Source organism: Sycon ciliatum, chromosome 9, assembly GCF_964019385.1.
Source record: "Sycon ciliatum chromosome 9, ocSycCili1.1, whole genome shotgun sequence".
NCBI lineage: Eukaryota > Metazoa > Porifera > Calcarea > Leucosolenida > Sycettidae > Sycon > Sycon ciliatum.
The window spans coordinates 7715146-7734266 of record NC_088651.1 but is presented as its reverse complement, the minus strand read 5'-3'; the positions used below and the strand labels follow the sequence as shown (position 1 = coordinate 7734266).

Sequence of the window (19121 nt, the reverse complement as noted above, 5' to 3'; positions counted from 1 at the left end):
CACATCCTGAACCACCATGTATGGAGTTACAAGGCTTCCTCGCATTATCAAGCATATCCGAGCCACACATTTCCCTTGAAGGAGTGAGGTTGTATGCAAGACTGACTCAACGACTCGTTCACTGCCAAGCAACACACATCCCGAATCACCGGGCATGGAGTCACTTGATTGCCCCACATTATCAAGCATATCAGATCCCCACACTTCCCTTGAAGGAGTGAGGTTGAACGTGTACAGTCACCTACCTGTGCCTATATATTTGGCATAGTGCATCCATATGTAATTTGACCCCGCTTCCTATTTCACACCTTCGCGTACGCACATGCACCTCGCATGCACCAGCGGTAACTGTTGCGTGCCTGTGCTGTTTACATGCCTACTCTGTTCCTGGTGTTCGGGACTTCTCCTTCTGTCTTCATCAAGTATAGTTGGTAATTCCTACCGGAGTGTGATGGTTGTGTTGGATTGAGAGAGTGTGCATGGGCATTTATCCTTAGTGCTGTTGCAGTAACGCAACACTTGGTGTCAGAACTGGTACCCCGAACCCTCGCCACCGGACCCGCTCGCCATGGCGAAATTTCAGCCCCCTGAAAGCTTCGACTTTTCCGCACCTGAGAATTGGCCCCGCTGGAAAAGCCGATTCACACGCTTCCAGATTGCTACCAAACTCTCTTCCGAATCCGCAGATGTCCAAATCTCCACTCTCATCTACTCTCTGGGCCCAACTGCGGATGATATCTTCCAGCGTGAGTTGTCCTTCGCCCAAGATTCCGACAAGGACGACTTCGATAAAGTGGTCGATGCTTTCGACAAGTACTTTGCACCTGCGGACAATGTTATCCACGAACGGACGCAGTTCGCTCGTCTCCGTCAGCTCCCCGGTGAGTCCGTAGCCACGTTCTCAAGCCGACTCCACTCTGTCGCGGCGAGATGCCGTTTCGACAAGCCGTCAGAACGGATCCGCGATCACCTCGTCGCCCACATGGCTGATTCTGAAGTGAGTAAGGCGATGCAGAAAAAGGACATAGGCTCCCTCACCCTCGCCGATGTTCTCAAGGAGGCCAAGGCAGCTGAGACCCTCGAAATCCAGCTAGCCACTCAACGCTCCGCAGCCACTCAGCCCTCCGTCGCAGCCGCTGTCGCTCGCGGACATCACAAACAATCTCGTGGAACTGGCAGACCGAAGAATGCTCCCGCTGCATCTCGCCAGTCCGCGCCTAGCTACTCGACACGTGGCCCTCCAGCAACCTCTGCTCCGCGCGCTCCCTGCTCCGGCTGTGGCTCATCCAGTGGTCACTCGCGCCGCGAGTGTCCTGCTTGGTCCGTCGAGTGCCGTAAGTGCCAGCGTCGTGGTCACTTTGCCAAAGTGTGTCGTAGCTCTCGTCAAGTGGGCGCGAGTGAGATGTCTGACCATCCGGTGAGTGATTCTGCTAGTGCTAGTGCTAGTGCTAGTGCTAGTTGTTTTATGGGTAGTGCTTCATCCGAGTCACAGGAACCCAGTATCTGTGTTTTGAGTTCAGTATCCATTCCTGACTCAACTGAACCCTGGCTTGTTGAGCTCCCCATCAATGGCCAGTCAGTGTTGTTCAAGCTGGACTCTGGCGCAGACTGCACACTCCTGTCACTGCCTTCCTACAATAGCCTCAGTCCTCAACCTAAGCTCACCCCGATCTCCACTAAGGTCACTGGACCTGACGGCCAACCTCTACCCATACACGGCGCATTTGTTGCTGCCAGCTCCTGGAAGGACCGCAACGTCACTTTCCGTGTTATTGTTGTTAATGGCCCCAGCAACCTCCTGAGCCGCAGTGTGTGCCAGGACCTGAACCTCCTGTCTTGCGATGTGTCCGAGGCATCCGCAAGCCCTCCGTCCGCTCCTCCTGTCATTGGTCGCATGTCCGGTCCTGCAGCTACCATCGAGCTGCAAGACAATGCCCAACCATATCACTGCCAGACCGCACGACGAGTTCCCATCCACCTGCAAGCCAAGGTCAAGACCGAACTTGACCGGATGGTCCAGATGGGAGTCATCTCTCCTGTCACCGATCCGACCGACTGGTGTGCGCCCATGGTGCCCGTGCTCAAGAAGAATGGCTCCATCCGCATCTGCGTGGATCTCAAACGCCTGAACCAGTCCGTGAAGCGTTCACACTTCACTCTGCCGACCATCGAAGACACCCTGGGCAAGCTGTCCGGAGCCAAGGTCTTCTCGTCGCTTGACACGGCGTCTGGGTTCTGGCAAGTTCCACTTGCTGACGACAGTGCGTCACTCACTACGTTCATGACACCGTTTGGCCGGTTTCACTTCAACCGTCTACCCTTTGGTATCACCAGTGCGCCAGAGGTTTTCCAGCGTCGCCTACTGGAAATCGTTGGGCACATTCCCAACGTGGTCGTCTTCATGGATGACATCCTCGTGTTCGGTGCCACTCTAGCTGAGCACGATGCTGCCCTCACTGCTGTCCACGCAGCTCTCGCTTCTGCAGGCGTACTCCTCAACCCCGCCAAGAGTCGCCTCCGTATGAAGTCCCTGACGTTCCTGGGTCACCTCATCGGTGCTGACGGTGTCCGCCCCGACCCAGCCAAGGTGTCTGCCATCCAAGCTCTGAAGTCACCGACCAATGTGCCCGAGTTACGCCGTGCTCTGGGTATGTTCACGTTTCTGGCGAAGTTTGTGCCAGATATGGCCAATGTCAGTGCCCCGCTCCGTGCTCTACTGAAGGCCGACACCGCCTGGCAGTGGGACACCCAGCAAGAAACTGCCTTCTGTCGCCTCAAGGAACTCGCTACTACTGCTCCCTGCTTGGCACTGTTCTCGCCCGACCAGCCCGTCCGTATTAGTGCTGATGCCAGTAGCTATGGACTGGGTGCTGTCCTCCTGCAGCCTGATGGCTCCCGCTGGCGCCCTGTTGCCTATGCGTCCCGCTCTCTATCTCCTACTGAGCAGCGCTATGCCCAGATTGAGAAAGAGTGTCTCGCCATCGTTTGGGCATGCGAGCATTTCCACCACTACATCTACGGCGGTCCTCAGTTCACAGTCGAGACTGACCACAAGCCTCTCGTGCCTCTCATCAACTCCGCTGATCTCACCCGCTCTCCTCTGCGATGCCAGAGACTCCTGATGCGGCTGATGAGGTACAACCCAACCGCTATCCACGTGCCCGGCAAATCACTCGTCATTGCCGACACCCTATCCCGTGCTCCGCAAGAGTCCTCGCCTACTAGTGATCTTGCTGATGAAGTACAGCTGCATGTGTCTGCCGTCACATCGCATTGCTCCACCGACCCGCTCCTGGTCGACGTTCGGAACGCGACCAACGCTGATGCCGACATGTGTCGCCTCCGTGCCCTCATCCTCAACGGGTGGCCAGCCAAGCCCACCTCGGTCCCCGCTAGCCTCCGCCCGTACTTCGCTGTTCGTGATGAGCTCTCAACTGCTGATGGTCTCATATTCCGTGGCCAACGTGTCATCATCCCTGCATCCCAGCGCAACGCCGCCCTTGCCAGTGCTCACGAGGGTCACCAAGGCGTTGGTAAGTGTCGTGCTCGTGCGCGCGCTGTGATGTGGTGGCCTGGTATGTCTACGGACATTGAGTCGTATGTGATGTCTTGTGCCACCTGTGCCAAGGCCCGTCCTAACCCAGCCGAGCCGCTCATCTCGTCCGAGTTCCCATCTCTTCCATGGTCAAAGATCGCGTGTGATCTGTGCGCAGCCAAAGGATCCACTTACCTAGTTGTTGTCGACTATTTCTCGCGCTACATCGAAGTCAAACAACTTACCACTACTACGTCTGCCGCTGTGATTGCCTCTCTCCACTCCGTGTTTTCTACCCATGGTATTCCACACACGCTAGTGTCTGACAACGGTCCACAATTTGCTAGTGCCAGCTTCCGTGCATTTGCTGCCGAGCTTGGGTTTGCCCATCGCACGTCAAGTCCTCGCTTCGCCCAAAGCAACGGCGCTGCAGAACGTGCCGTTCAGACAGCCAAGCAGCTCATCCTCAAGAATGATGACTTGCCTTCCGCTCTCTTGGCCTACCGGTCTACGCCATTGGCCAACGGTTATTCACCGTCACAGCTGTTGTTCGGCCGCCAAATCCGCTCCCGGCTACCAGGACCCCTCCCTGCTCCAGCCTGGCCCGATTTGACCGCCCTTGCCGACAAAGAAACATCTTCCAGGTCTCGGCAGGCTGATCGCTACAATCAACGCCACCGTGCTCGACTGCTGCCTGTTCTCGCCCCTGGTGCTCCTGTGTATGTCCCCGATATGGACAAAACAGGACACGTCCAGAACCGCCTGTCCGAACGCTCTTACACGATCGACCTCACTCCTGGGTCATCTGTCCGCCGAAATCGTCGCCACGTGCGTGCGTTGCCATCCACGCCAGCCAAACGCCCTGATCCCTCCCGCTCACCCTCCTCCATTGAGCCCATGTATGAGGTTGAGTATGGTGTTCCGGCTCCTGTGCATGTTGCCCTGCAACTACCAGCTAACTCTACTCTGCCACCTCTTCTGCCTGTGCCGCAGTCTCCTAGAGTTGCTAAGCCTCTGCCACCCGGTCGCCGACCACCATCCAGCCGTGTTCGCCATGCGCCGCAACGCTATGCTGCCAATACCTGAACACAGTAACACTGTTTACTCCATGTGTTCCAGTTGAACTATGACTGTGTTCTTTTCATGTTTTTTTTCTCTCTATCATTCTGAGTAATGCTCACGTTGGTACCCGCTCCAGAACTGCTATTGTTCCTTTTCCTCTCTCCTTTGCTCCACACTTTCTCGTGTCCCTCCGTTCGCATTTTTTTCGGGGGGAGATGTACAGTCACCTACCTGTGCCTATATATTTGGCATAGTGCATCCATATGTAATTTGACCCCGCTTCCTATTTCACACCTTCGCGTACGCACATGCACCTCGCATGCACCAGCGGTAACTGTTGCGTGCCTGTGCTGTTTACATGCCTACTCTGTTCCTGGTGTTCGGGACTTCTCCTTCTGTCTTCATCAAGTATAGTTGGTAATTCCTACCGGAGTGTGATGGTTGTGTTGGATTGAGAGAGTGTGCATGGGCATTTATCCTTAGTGCTGTTGCAGTAACGCAACAGAACGCAAGAATGACTTGTCGTTCACTGCCAAGCAACACACATCTCGAATCACCAGGTATGGAGTTACAAGACTTCCCCACATTATCAAGCATATCAGAGCCCCACACTTCCCTTGAAGGAGTGAGGTTGAACACAAGACGGACTCATCGACTCGTTCACTGCCAAGCAACACGCATCCCGAATCACCGGGCATGGAGTCACTTGGCTGCGCCGCATAATCAAGCATATCAGAGCCCCACACTTCCCTTGAAGGAGTGAGGTTGAACGCAAGAATGACTCATCAACTCGTTCACTGCCAAGCAACAAGGATCGCAAGTAGACGGGCGTGGAATCATTTGGCTTCCCCACATTATCAAACATATCAAATTCCCACACTTATCTTGAAGGAGTGAGGTTGAATGCAAGACTGACTCAACGACTCGTTCACTGCAAAAGCAACACACATCCCGAATAAGCGGGCATGTGGTCACTTGGCTCACCGCATATGAAGCATATCAGGGCCCTACACTTCCCTTGAAGGAGTGAGGTTGAATGCAAGAATGACTCATTGTTCACTGCCAAGCAACACACATCCCGAATCACCAGGTATGGAGTTACAAGGCTTCCCCGCATTATCAAGCAAAACAGAGCACCACACTGCCGTGAAGGAGTGAGGTTGAACGCAAGACTGACTCATCAACTCGTTAACTGCCAAACAACAAATATCGCAAGTAGACGGGCGTGGAATCATTTGGCTGCCCCACATTATCGAACATATCAAATTCCCACACTTCACTTGTAGGAGTGAAGTTGAATGCAAGACTGACTCATCGACTCGTTCACTGCCAAGCAACACATATCCCGAATCACCGGGCATGGAGTCACTTGGCTGCGCCGCATTATCAAGCATATCAGAGCCCCACACTTCCCTTGAAGGAGTGAGGTTCAACGCAAGAATGACTCATCGTTCCCTGCCAAGCAACACATCCCGAATCACCAGGTATGGAGTTACAAGGCTTCCCCACATTATCAAGCATATCAGAGCTCCAAACTTCCTTTGAAGGAGTGAGGTTGAATACAAGACCAACTCATCGACACGTTCAATGCCAAGCAACACACATACTGAATCACCGGGCATGGAATCACTTGGCTGCGCCGCATTATCAAGCATATCAGAGCCCCACACTTCCCTTGAAGGAGTGAGGTTGAACACAAGAATGACTCATCAACTCGTTCACTGCCAAGCAATAAATATCGCAAGTAGACGGGCGTGGAATCATTTGCCTTCCCCACATTCTTAAACATATCAAATTCCCACACTTCCGTTGAAGGAGTGAGGTTCAACGCAAGAATGACTCATCGTTCCCTGCCAATCAGTACATCCCGAATCACCAGGTATGGAGTTACAAAACTTCCCCACATTATCAAGCATATCAGAGCCCCACACTTCCCTTGAATGAGTGAGGTTGAATACAAGACTGATTCATCGACTCGTTCACTGCCAAGCAACACGCTTTCGCGAATCACCGGGCACGGAGTCACTTGGCTGCCCCACATTATCAAGCATATCAGATCCCCACACTTCCCTTGAAGGAGGGAGTTTGAACGCAAGGATGACGCATCATTCACTGCCAAGCAACACACATCCCGAATCACCAGGCATGGAGTCACTTGGCTGCCCCGCAATATCGAGCATTACAGAGCACAGCACTGCCGTGAAGGAGTGAGGTTGAATGCAAGATTGACTCATCAACTCGTTCATTGCCAAGAAACTCACATCTTGATTCACCGGGCATGGAGTCGCTTGGCTGCCCCGTATTATCAAGCATATCAGAGCCCCACACTTCCCTTGAAGGAGTGAGGTTGAACGCAAGAATGACGCATCGTTCACTGCCAAGCAACACACATCCCGAATCACCATGTATAAAATTACAAGGCTTTCCCGCATTATCAAGCATTTACAGAGCCCCACACTTCCCTTGACGGAGTGAGGTTGAATGCAAGACTTACTCATCGACTCGTTCAATGCCAAGCAACACACATCCCGAATCACCGGGCGTGGAGTCACTTAGCTGCGCCGCATTATCAAGAATATCAGAGCCCCACACTTCCCTTGATTGAGTGTTGTTGAACGCTAGAATGACTCATCGTTCACTGCCAAGCAACACACATCCCGAATCACCGGGCATGGAGTCACTTGGCTGCCCCGCATTATCAAGCATTACAGAGCACCACACTGCCGTGAAGGAGTGAGGTTGAATGCAAGACTGACTCATCAACTCGTTCATTGCCAAGCAACACACATCTTGATTCACCGGGCATGGAGTCACTTGGCTGCCCCACATTATCAAGTATATCACAGCCCCACACTTCCGTGGAAGGAGTGAGGTTGAACGCAAGAATGACTCATCGTTCACTGCCAAGCAACACACATCCCGAATCACCAGGTATGGAGTTACAAGACTTCCCCACATTATCAAGCATATCAGAGCTCCACACTTCCCGTGAAAGAGTGAGGTTGAATGCAAGACTGACTCATTCACTCGTTCATTGCCAAGCAACACACATCTTGATTCACCGGGCATGCAGTCACTTTGCTGCCCCGCATTATCAAGCTTATCAGAGCCCCACACTTCCCTTGAAGGAGTGAGGTTGAACGCAAGAATGACTCATCATTCACTGCCAAGCCACACATATCCCGAATCACCAGGTATGGAGTAACAAGGCTTCCCCACATTGTCAAGCATTTCAGTGCCCCACACTTCCCTTGAAGGAGTGAGGTTGAATACAAGACTGATTCATCGACTCGTTCACTGCCAAGCAACACGCATCGCGAATCACCGGGCACGGAGTCACTTGGCTGCCCCACATTATCAAGCAGATCAGATCCCCACACTTCCCTTGAAGGAGGGAGTTTGAACGCAAGGATGACTCATCATTCACTGCCAAGCAACACACATCCCGAATCACCAGGCATGGAGTCACTTGGCTGCCCCGCAATATCGAGCATTACAGAGCACAGCACTGCCGTGAAGGAGTGAGGTTGAATGCAAGATTGACTCATCAATTCGTTCATTGCCAAGAAACTCACATCTTGATTCACCGGGCATGGAGTCGCTTGGCTGCCCCGTATTATCAAGCATATCAGAGCCCCACACTTCCCTTGAAGGAGTGAGGTTGAACGCAAGAATGACGCATCGTTCACTGCCAAGCAACACACATCCCGAATCACCATGTATAAAATTACAAGGCTTCCCCGCATTATCAAGCATTTACAGAGCCCCACACTTCCCTTGACGGAGTGAGGTTGAATGCAAGACTTACTCATCGACTCGTTCAATGCCAAGCAACACACATCCCGAATCACCGGGCGTGGAGTCACTTAGCTGCGCCGCATTATCAAGAATATCAGAGCCCCACACTTCCCTTGATTGAGTGATGTTGAACGCTAGAATGACTCATCGTTCACTGCCAAGCAACACACATCCCGAATCACCGGGCATGGAGTCACTTGGCTGCCCCGCATTATCAAGCATTACAGAGCACCACACTGCCGTGAAGGAGTGAGGTTGAATGCAAGACTGACTCATCAACTCGTTCATTGCCAAGCAACACACATCTTGATTCACCGGGCATGGAGTCACTTGGCTGCCCCACATTATCAAGTATATCACAGCCCCACACTTCCGTTGAAGGAGTGAGGTTGAATGCAAGAATGACTCATCGTTCACTGCCAAGCAACACACATCCCGAATCACCAGGTATGGAGTTACAAGACTTCCCCACATTATCAAGCATATCAGAGCTCCACACTTCCCGTGAAAGAGTGAGGTTGAATGCAAGACTGACTCATTCACTCGTTCATTGCCAAGCAACACACATCTTGATTCACCGAGCATGCAGTCAGTTTGCTGCCCCGCATTATCAAGCTTATCAGAGCCCCACACTTCCCTTGAAGGAGTGAGGTTGAACGCAAGAATGACTCATCATTCACTGCCAAGCCACACATATCCCGAATCACCAGGTATGGAGTAACAAGGCTTCCCCACATTATCAAGCATTTCAGTGCCCCACACTTCCCTTGAAGGAGTGAGGTTGAATACAAGACTGATTCATCGACTCGTTCACTGCCAAGCAACACACATCCCGAATCACCGGGCATGGAGTCACTTGGCTGCCCCACATTATCAAGGATATCAAAGCCCCACACTTCCCTTGAAGGAATGAGGTTGAACGCAAGAATGACTCATCTTTCACTGCCAAGCAACACACATCCTGAATACCTATGTATGGAGTAACAAGGCTTCCTCACATTATCAAGCATATCACAGGCCCAAACTTCCCGTGAAAGAGTGAGGTTGAATGCAAGACGGACTCAACGACTCGTTCACTGCCAAGCAACACACATCCTGAATCACCGGGCATGGAGTCACTTGACTGCCCCACATTATCAAGCATATCAGAGCTCCACGCTTCCCTTGAAGGAGTGAGGTTGAACGCAAGAATGACTTATCGTTCACTGGCAAGCAACACACATCCCGAATCACCATGCATAAAATTACAAGGCTTCCCCGCATTATCAAGCATTTACAGAGCCCCACACTTCCCTTGAAGGAGTGAGATTGAATGCAAGACTGACTCATCGACTCATTCACTGCCAAGCAACACACATCCCGAATCACCGGGCATGGAGTCACTTAGCTGCGCCGCATTATCAAGCATATCAGAGCCCCACACTTCCCTTGAAGGAGTGAGGTTGAACGCAAGAATGACTCATCGTTCACTGCCAAGCAACACACATCCTGAATACCTATGTATGGAGTTACAAGGCTTCCTCACATTATCAAGCATATCACAGCCCCAAACTTTGCGTGAATGAGTGAGGTTGAATGCAAGACGGACTCAACGACTCGTTCACTGCCAAGCAACACATATCCCGAATCACCGGGCATGGAGTCACTTGACTGCCCCACATTATCAAGCATATCAGAGCTCCACGCTTCCCTTGAAGGAATGAGGTTGAACGCAAGAATGACTTATCGTTCACTGGCAAGCAACACACATCCCGAATCACCATGCATAAAATTACAAGGCTTCCCCGCATTATCAAGCATTTACAGAGCCCCACACTTCCCTTGAAGGAGTGAGATTGAATGCAAGACTGACTCATCGACTCATTCACTGCCAAGCAACACACATCCCGAATCACCGGGCATGGAGTCACTTAGCTGCGCCGCATTATCAAGCATATCAGAGCCCCACACTTCCCTTGAAGGAGTGAGGTTGAACGCAAGAATGACTCATCGTTCACTGCCAAGCAACACACATCCTGAATACCTATGTATGGAGTTACAAGGCTTCCTCACATTATCAAGCATATCACAGCCCCAAACTTTGCGTGAATGAGTGAGGTTGAATGCAAGACGGACTCAACGACTCGTTCACTGCCAAGCAACACATATCCCGAATCACCGGGCATGGAGTCACTTGACTGCCCCACATTATCAAGCATATCAGAGCTCCACGCTTCCCTTGAAGGAATGAGGTTGAACGCAAGAATGACTTATCGTTCACTGGCAAGCAACACACATCCCGAATCACCATGCATAAAATTACAAGGCTTCCCCGCATTATCAAGCATTTACAGAGCCCCACACTTCCCTTGAAGGAGTGAGATTGAATGCAAGACTGACTCATCGACTCATTCACTGCCAAGCAACACACATCCCGAATCACCGGGCATGGAGTCACTTAGCTGCGCCGCATTATCAAGCATATCAGAGCCCCACACTTCCCTTGAAGGAGTGAGGTTGAACGCAAGAATGACTCATCGTTCACTGCCAAGCAACACACATCCTGAATACCTATGTATGGAGTTACAAGGCTTCCTCACATTATCAAGCATATCACAGCCCCAAACTTTGCGTGAATGAGTGAGGTTGAATGCAAGACGGACTCAACGACTCGTTCACTGCCAAGCAACACATATCCCGAATCACCGGGCATGGAGTCACTTGACTGCCCCACATTATCAAGCATATCAGAGCTCCACGCTTCCCTTGAAGGAATGAGGTTGAACGCAAGAATGACTTATCGTTAACTGCCAAGCAACACACATCCCGAATCACCATGTATAAAATTACAAGGCTTCCCCGCATTATCAAGCATTTACAGAGCCCCACACTTTCCTTGAAGGAGTGAGATTGAATGCAAGACTGACTCATCGACTCATTCACTGCCAAGCAACACACATCCCGAATCACCGGGCATGGAGTCACTTAGCTGCGCCGCATTATTAAGCATATCAGAGCCCCACAGTTCCCTTGAAGGAGTTATGTTGAACGCTGGAATGACTCATCGTTCACTGCCAAGCAACACACATCACGAATCACCGGGCATGGAGTCACTTGGCTGCCCTGCATTATCAAGCATTACAGAGCACCACACTGCCGTGAAGGAGTGAGGTTGAATGCAAGACTGACTCATCAACTCGTTCATTGCCAAGCAACACACCTTGATTCACCGGGCATGGAGTCACTTGGCTGCCCCACATTATCAAGTATATCAGAGCCCCACACTTCCCTTGAAGGAGTGAGGTTGAACGCAAGAATGACTCATCGTTCACTGCCAAGCAACACACATCCCGAATCACCAGGTATGGAGTTACAGAGACTTCACCACAATATCAAGCATATCAGAGCTCCACACTTCCCGTGAAAGAGTGAGGTTGAATGCAAGACTGACTCAAGGACTCGTTCACTGCCAAGCAACACACATCCCGAATCACCAGGCAGGGAGTCATTTGGCTGCCCCACATTATCAAGCATATCAAAGCCCCACACTTCCCTTGAAGGAATGAGGCTGAACGCAAGAATGACTCATCTTTCACTGCCAAGCAACACACATCCTGAATACCTATGTATGGAGTTACAAGGCTTCCCCACATTATCAAGAATATCACAGCCCCAAACTTCCCGTGAAAGAGTGAGGTTGAATGCAAGACGGACTCAACGACTCGTTCACTGCCAAGCAACACATATCCTGAATCACCGGGCATGGAGTCACTTGACTGCCCCACATTATCAAGCATATCAGAGCTCCACACTTCCCTTGAAGGAGTGAGGTCGAACGCAAGAATGACTTATCGTTCACTGCCAAGCAACACACATCCCGAGTCACCATGTATAAAGTTACAAGGCTTCCCCGCATTATCAAGCATTTACAGAGCCCCACTATTCCCTTGAAGGAGTGAGATTGAATGTAAGACTGACTCATCCACTCATTCACTGCCAAGCAACACACATCCCGAATCACCGGGCATGGAGTCACTTAGCTGCGCCGCATTATCAAGCATTACAGAGCCCCACACTTCCCTTGAAGGAGTGAGGTCGAATGCAAGGCTGACTTATCGACTCGTTCATTGCAAAGCGACACACAACCCGAATCACCGGGCATGGAGTCACTTGGCTGCCCCGCATTATCAAGCATATCAGAGCCCCACACTTCCCTTGAAGGAGTGAGGTTGAACACAAGAATGACTCATCGTTCACTGCCAAACAACACACATCCCGAATCACCAGGTATGGAGTTACAAGACTTCCCCCACATTACCAAGCATATCAGAGCCCCACAAGTCCAGTGAAAGAGTGAGGTTGAATGGAAGACTGACTCAACGACTCGTTCACTGCCAAACAACACACATCTTGAATCACAGGGCATAGAGTCAATTGGCTGCCCCACGTTATCAAGCATATCAGAGCCCCACACTTCTCTTGAAGGAGTGAGGGTGAACGCAAGAATGACCCTTCGTTCACTGGCAAGCAACACACATCCCGAATACCCATGTATGGAGTTACAAGGCTTCCCAGCATTGTCAAGCATATCAGAGCCCTGCACTTCCCTTGAAGGAGTGAGATTGAATCCAAGACTGACTCATCGACTCCTTCACTGCCAAGCAATACACATCCTGAATCACCGGGCATGGAGTCACTTGGATGCGCCGCATTATCAAGCATATCAGAGCCCCACACTTCCCTTGAAGGAGGGAGGGTGAACGTAAGAGTGACTCATCGTTCACTGCCAAGCAACACATCCCGAATTACCAGGTATGGAGTTACAAGGCTTCCCCACATTATCAAGCATATCAGGGCCCCACACTTCCCGTGAAGGAGTGAGGTTGAATACAAGACTGACTTCTCGACTCCTTCACTGCCAAGCAACACACGTCCCGAGTCACCGGGCATGGAGTCACTTGGCTGCCCCACATTATCAAGCGTATCATATCCCACACTTCCCTTGAAGGAGTGAGGTTGAACGCAAGAATGACTCATTGTTTACTGCCAAGCAACACACATCCCGAATCACCAGGTATGGAGTTACAAGACTTCCCCACATTATCAAGCATATCACAGCCCCGCACTTCCCGTGAAGGAGTGGGGTTGAATGCAAGACTGACTCATCGACTCGTTCACTACCAAGCAACACACATCCCGAATCACCGGGCATGGAGTCACTTGGCTGCCCCGCATTATCAAACATATCAGAGCCCCACACTTCCCTTGAAGGAGTGAGGTTGAACGCAATAATGACTCAACATTCACTGCCAAGCAACACACATCCCGAATCACCAGTTATGGATGTACAAGGCTTCCCCACATTATCAAGCATATCAGAGCCCCACACTTCCCTTGAAGGAGTGAGGTTGAATACAAGACTGACTCATCGACTCGTTCACTGCCAAGCAACACACATCCCGAATCACCGGGCATGGAGTCACTTGGCTGCCCCACATTATCAAGCGTATCAGATCCCCACACTTCCCTTGAAGGAGTGAGGTTCAACGCAAGAATGGCTCATTGTTCACTGCCAAGCAACACACATCCCGAATCACCAGGTATGGAGTTACAAGACTTCCCCACATTATCAAGCATATCAGAGCCCCACACTTCCCATGAAGGAGTGAGGTTGAATGCAAGACTGACTCATCGACTCGTTCACTGCCAAGCAACACACATCCCGAATCACCGGGCATGGAGTCACTTGGCTGCCCCGCATTATCAAGCATTACAGAGCACCACACTGCCGTGAGGAAGTGAGGTTGAATGCAAGACTGACTGATCAACTCGTTCACTGCCAAGCAACACATATCGCAAGTAAACGGGCGTGGAATCATTTGGCTGCCCCACATTATCAAATAATCAAATTCCCACACTTCCCTTGAAGGAGTGAGGTTGAATGCAAGACTGACTGATCGACTTGTTCAATGCAAGACTAAATTACCGTTCAATTCGCAGCAACGAACACCCCGAATAACCAGGTTTGTAGTTACTAGGCATGCCCCATTATTTACATGGTACTAGGTCAAGAACGTTTAGAATACGGGAACAAATATTTCCATGATTTCCAATATGGGCGGCTTACCTTTTTTTGCGCTCCACATTTTTCTATCGGTTGATGTCTTCACTTCATCCTATTCTTTCAAATTTGTTCAAGCGCTAATGGGGTTCCGTTTTCCGTGAAGGATTTCTTTCGACCGTCCTAGTGTAGTTATTGCTGAACTAATCAAATTCTACGATCCATTCAAGCGGCAGCTAGCTGTCGCATGGAAGCAGACTCTCACTTTGACACAAAAAAAGAGGACAGTTTGTTTGAAGCAAACCCAGGCGCTAGGACAGACGCCGGAGATGCAGTTCTCATGATTGTGAGACGCATGCGTGCTGAGTCGGTGTTGTACCATTATTTTCCCCGCCGCGCGTAAACCAGTTGAAACCAGTGCAAACATGCAGGGAGCGGTTGTAGCTGCATGGTGAACTAACTAATACTTACTATGATTGTTACGTACATGTATGTAAACCTAATTATTATGGAACTGGATGGAACTGGTTAGAACCTGATGAAAGTGGTTGGAACTGGATGTAACTCTGGGTCCGGAACTGTTACTTACTTACTTGACCTGGCCTGGAGTGCTGGACTCAGTTCTCTTCGCGCTCCGCTTGCATGGTTACCATGGTTACGCTGGCCTAAATCATGCAGTTTTGCCAGCATTGGCAGCAGTAATCTACTGAGTTACGAGTACTGGCAGTAGACTACGACTACGATTAGGGGCGCGTTCGAGGAGTTTCGTTTTTCTGAAGAGGTGTCTGAAGAGGTGGCCTCTTCAGAAAAACGAAGCTCCTCGAAACTCCTCGAAACTCCACAACCTCATCCGATGGGAGAGGTGGATTAGTTTCGAAGAGTTTGGAATATGTAGCTACGTCACGTAGTACGTGGAGATGGTAGATCTGATCGAACGTCATCATCGCCATGACAATTCCACTGAAAAACTCTAAAATGATGGAAATCGTTCAAATGCAGTAGTAGTAGTAGTAGTAGTAGTAGAATTTATTATTTTGATAGGGAAGGCCCTACAGACGTTGCCGTCTTGTTACAGGGAACCCTAAGTGCTCTTTACAGAGCGAAACAAAAACGGATAGATGCTCAACCTGACGACACGAGACAGGCAGAGAATTCCACCTATCAGCGCCAAGTAAGGCCACTAAAGGGGACACATCAACTACCGGTAATCTTTTTATAAAATTTGTTTGAACAGTTGATGAAGACGCGCCCTAGATCTACTACTACGTGTACATGTAGGTGGAATCCTGATAATTCGAACCTCAAAATGCTAGGAAAAAACTTCTAATTAGTAGTAATTACCCGGACATTCTAATGATCGAAATATGAACCCACAACACAATAATATTTATGTATGTCAAAATGGTCTCGTGGTCATGTACAGTAGTAGTACTACAATGTAGTACTGTACTAGTAGTACTAGTAGTAGTACTACTAGTACTACTACTAGTACAGTAGTAGTAGTAGTACTACTACTACTGTACTACAAAAAAGTAGTACTAGTAGTACTAGTGGTAGTACACGGCCAGAGCTCTGATCGTTCGCCTTTGCATGCCCGTAGGCATAATTATTAGGTGATGATTTCGTGTGAAGCTTTTCCGTTCAAAGTTTTATATTTCAATTGAGTGTTCTATTTTATTCCGAAATTGGGTTGTCTTTTTGCTTTGACTCTTACTTCATGGTGTTGTAAATAAAACCGTTCTCAAGTAGTAGATCTACTAGTACTAGTAGTAGTACTACTAGTAAGTAGTAGTAGTAGATCTACTACACACCAGTCGTCGCCAAAAAAATCCGGCCAATGCCAAAGTATACGCGTACATAGGTATGGTAGGTAGATCTACGCGGTACTTCATCGCGGGTTCATGCACTGGAGTGGCACATTTGTAGACTCTAGACTAGTCTAGGTACTGCCACTGGCACTGGACAACACTGAACAGTCTGCGCCGCACTCTGCTTGCTGCAGTCGGGTTGAGTACTGCGCCGAGCCTGAGTCTGACTCTGAGTGAGTGTAGTCGTGTAGAAGGCGACGGTTTCAAATAGGACATACCGGTAGGTTGCAAACCGGAACGGACTCAATATTCACTTTCTCTCTTGGTATTTTGATTAGAAAACATATGTCACAGTGAGACTACGATGTGTTATAACTTATACTCCGAGACAAAATTTCATGGCTCTGCGATGACCAGAAGCGCCACACCAAGCAGGTGAGTTTCTGACGTGTTGCTTCGCACTGCGACTTGAGTTTTACGACTTTCGAAAAATCAACTTCTTGTCGCAGGTAAACAGCGGCTCGCCTCTCGCCAATAAAGCACCGCATACCAATCAAAACTAATGGAGAAGCACACACCAAGGCTTATTGTTACTCTGTAATGGCCGTCGTGGAGCGATAGCATTTACCTAATTTCAGACTAATAGAGTGAATTTGACGTGCGGCACTCTAAAACCTTTCCGATTAGGAGCCACCTCTGATTTGAAGCGAAAAATTGGGCAACTTGGAGGCAATGGGTCAACACAAAGGAGTGGCTCAGTTCGATTGACTCTGGCCTCAGAGCAAACTTCAACATGCCAGTTTCCTTCCACAAACATATTTCGAGTGAACAATCAACGCTGATGATAGGTTTGCATGGTTTGGGCCTATACATATTTGGCTGACCTGCCAAGCCGTTGTCGCCTCTACATGGACTACTAGTATGCGGGCCTAGCCTGTCAGCATGTGAACAGTGAAGTAACTGCAGACCCGGTCTACCAGTACCACTACCACTAAGTCTATGAAGTATGATACAGTGCATGCGGCCCAGTACAGCTACCGGTAGCTAGCATTGCATTTGGCCGGATTTTTTTGGCGACGACTGTGTAGTAGTAGTACTACTACAGTACTAGTAGTACTACTACTAGTACAGTAGTAGTACTAGTAGTACGACTACAGTCTACACTACAGACAGCGTGTGCACTTAGCGGGCACAGTCTGTGTGACCATGGTGACACCTGTGACCTAGCCATCACTACACAGTACAGACAGTCTGTACTGACTGTAGTGTAGATCTACACTATACACTACAGACGGGTGCGCGACGCATGCAAAAACTGTCATGTAAGTGTAAGCTGCAAGCCTACATGTGGCCTTGTGGGGGCATGAATCGCTAGCCTGGTTCTGGCCCTGGCCTGGGATCTGGCCTTCGCTTCCAGGACGGCAGGAGCGGAAGTCAAAACTCAAAGTCTAATCATGGTACCGCGTACCGGTATGCTACATGCAGTCTAGTAGTACTAGTAGTAGTACAATGCTTTAGCTCTGCGGCCAGTCACACACACTGTGACACAGCCACAGGTCTGCACAGCGAGCACAGCTAGCTACGCCGAGCTAGCACTGTAGCAGCAAAGAAGTAAGTCTGTCTAAAAGTCTAGAGAGCACGTATCGGAGCTGAGGTCCGTTGCCTGACTTAGATTAGAAGTAGTTAGATCCACTGACTCTACACAGACTCAGTGACTGGGCCATGGCCCGGGTGACCGGTGCAGGTGCAGAAAATCTCTCACACTTGTCACAGACTAGTAGTAGTAGTAGTAGTAGATCTACTGTTAGTACTACAGTGACAGTATGGCGGTGGAAGTAGAGGCTTGCAGTCGTGCCTCCTGCCTTCGACCAGACTATGTCATCCTGAGTATTTACACTGCAAGAGTTTCCTCGGCGAAGCAAGCTAGAATTTATTTGCACAATCTTACTATTTGCCTCTAAGTAACTAGAACATAGTGGTCAGAACAGGCCGGTTATTGGCAAGCGTGGCGGATAGTCCGTAAGTAGCGTACTTATGAAGGGATGCAGCAGTTCGCTATTTCTACCTTCAAATGCTACATCTGTGGAAGAGGATAATGTTTCTAGCGCGCTCACGGACGTATACAGCCATGGACTTGGGAGGAAGGTGAGGTTGAAAAATAGCCGTACAAATGCAGAACTAATTACATGGACATGAATGCTGGAAATTTATCACTGAATAAAAATCATGGTCAAGCTACAGTCGTTACCCAAAAAAATCCAGCCAGTGCTATGCTGGCTGTGGATGGTCAGCATGCACTACGACTGGCACTAGTGTACAAAACATGCGCTGCTGGGCCTCACAACCAACAGCTCAGGTAGTGTACCATGGTGTACGACTGCAGTCAGTGCAGAGTCTGTTCAATGCTGTGCTGTACTGGGCCAGTAAATGCTTGCATGCCATTATGCCAAGCGCTTGGTGGCATGCAAGCACCGCCGTGAACAATTGTGAACGCGTACCATACCACTGTAGCCATGGTATTAGCATTGGCATTGGCCGGATGTTTTTGGCGACGACTGTAGAAGCTGGTGGTACCAGCACTTCCGCTACTGATGCTGCTGCTTTCGCCACCAGAACCAACACTACTACTGCGGCCAACAGCACTGCTGCTGCTGCTGCCACCAGCACTGCTGCTTCCGCTGTTGCCACCAGCACTGCTGCTTCCGCTGTTGCCACCAGCACTGCTGCTTCCGCTGTTGCCACCAGCACTGCTGCTTCCGCTGTTGCCACCAGCACTACTGCTGCTGCTGCTGCTGCGACTGCTTCCGCTGTTGCCACCATCACTGCCGCAACCGGTGCTGTTGTCGCCACCAGCACCGCTGCTGCTGCTGCTGCTGTC

At 50.1% G+C, this 19121-nt stretch overlaps 1 protein-coding gene across 1 annotated transcript; it reads left to right on the top strand.

The window, feature by feature from the left end:
* The first annotated feature begins 568 nt into the window (after positions 1 to 568).
* Positions 569 to 4621, top strand: LOC135824226 (uncharacterized protein K02A2.6-like). Its single transcript, XM_065336956.1, has one exon. The coding sequence runs from the start codon at positions 569 to 571 to the stop codon at positions 4619 to 4621; it is 4053 nt and encodes a 1350-aa protein (XP_065193028.1).
* Positions 4622 to 19121: the final 14500 nt, after the last annotated feature.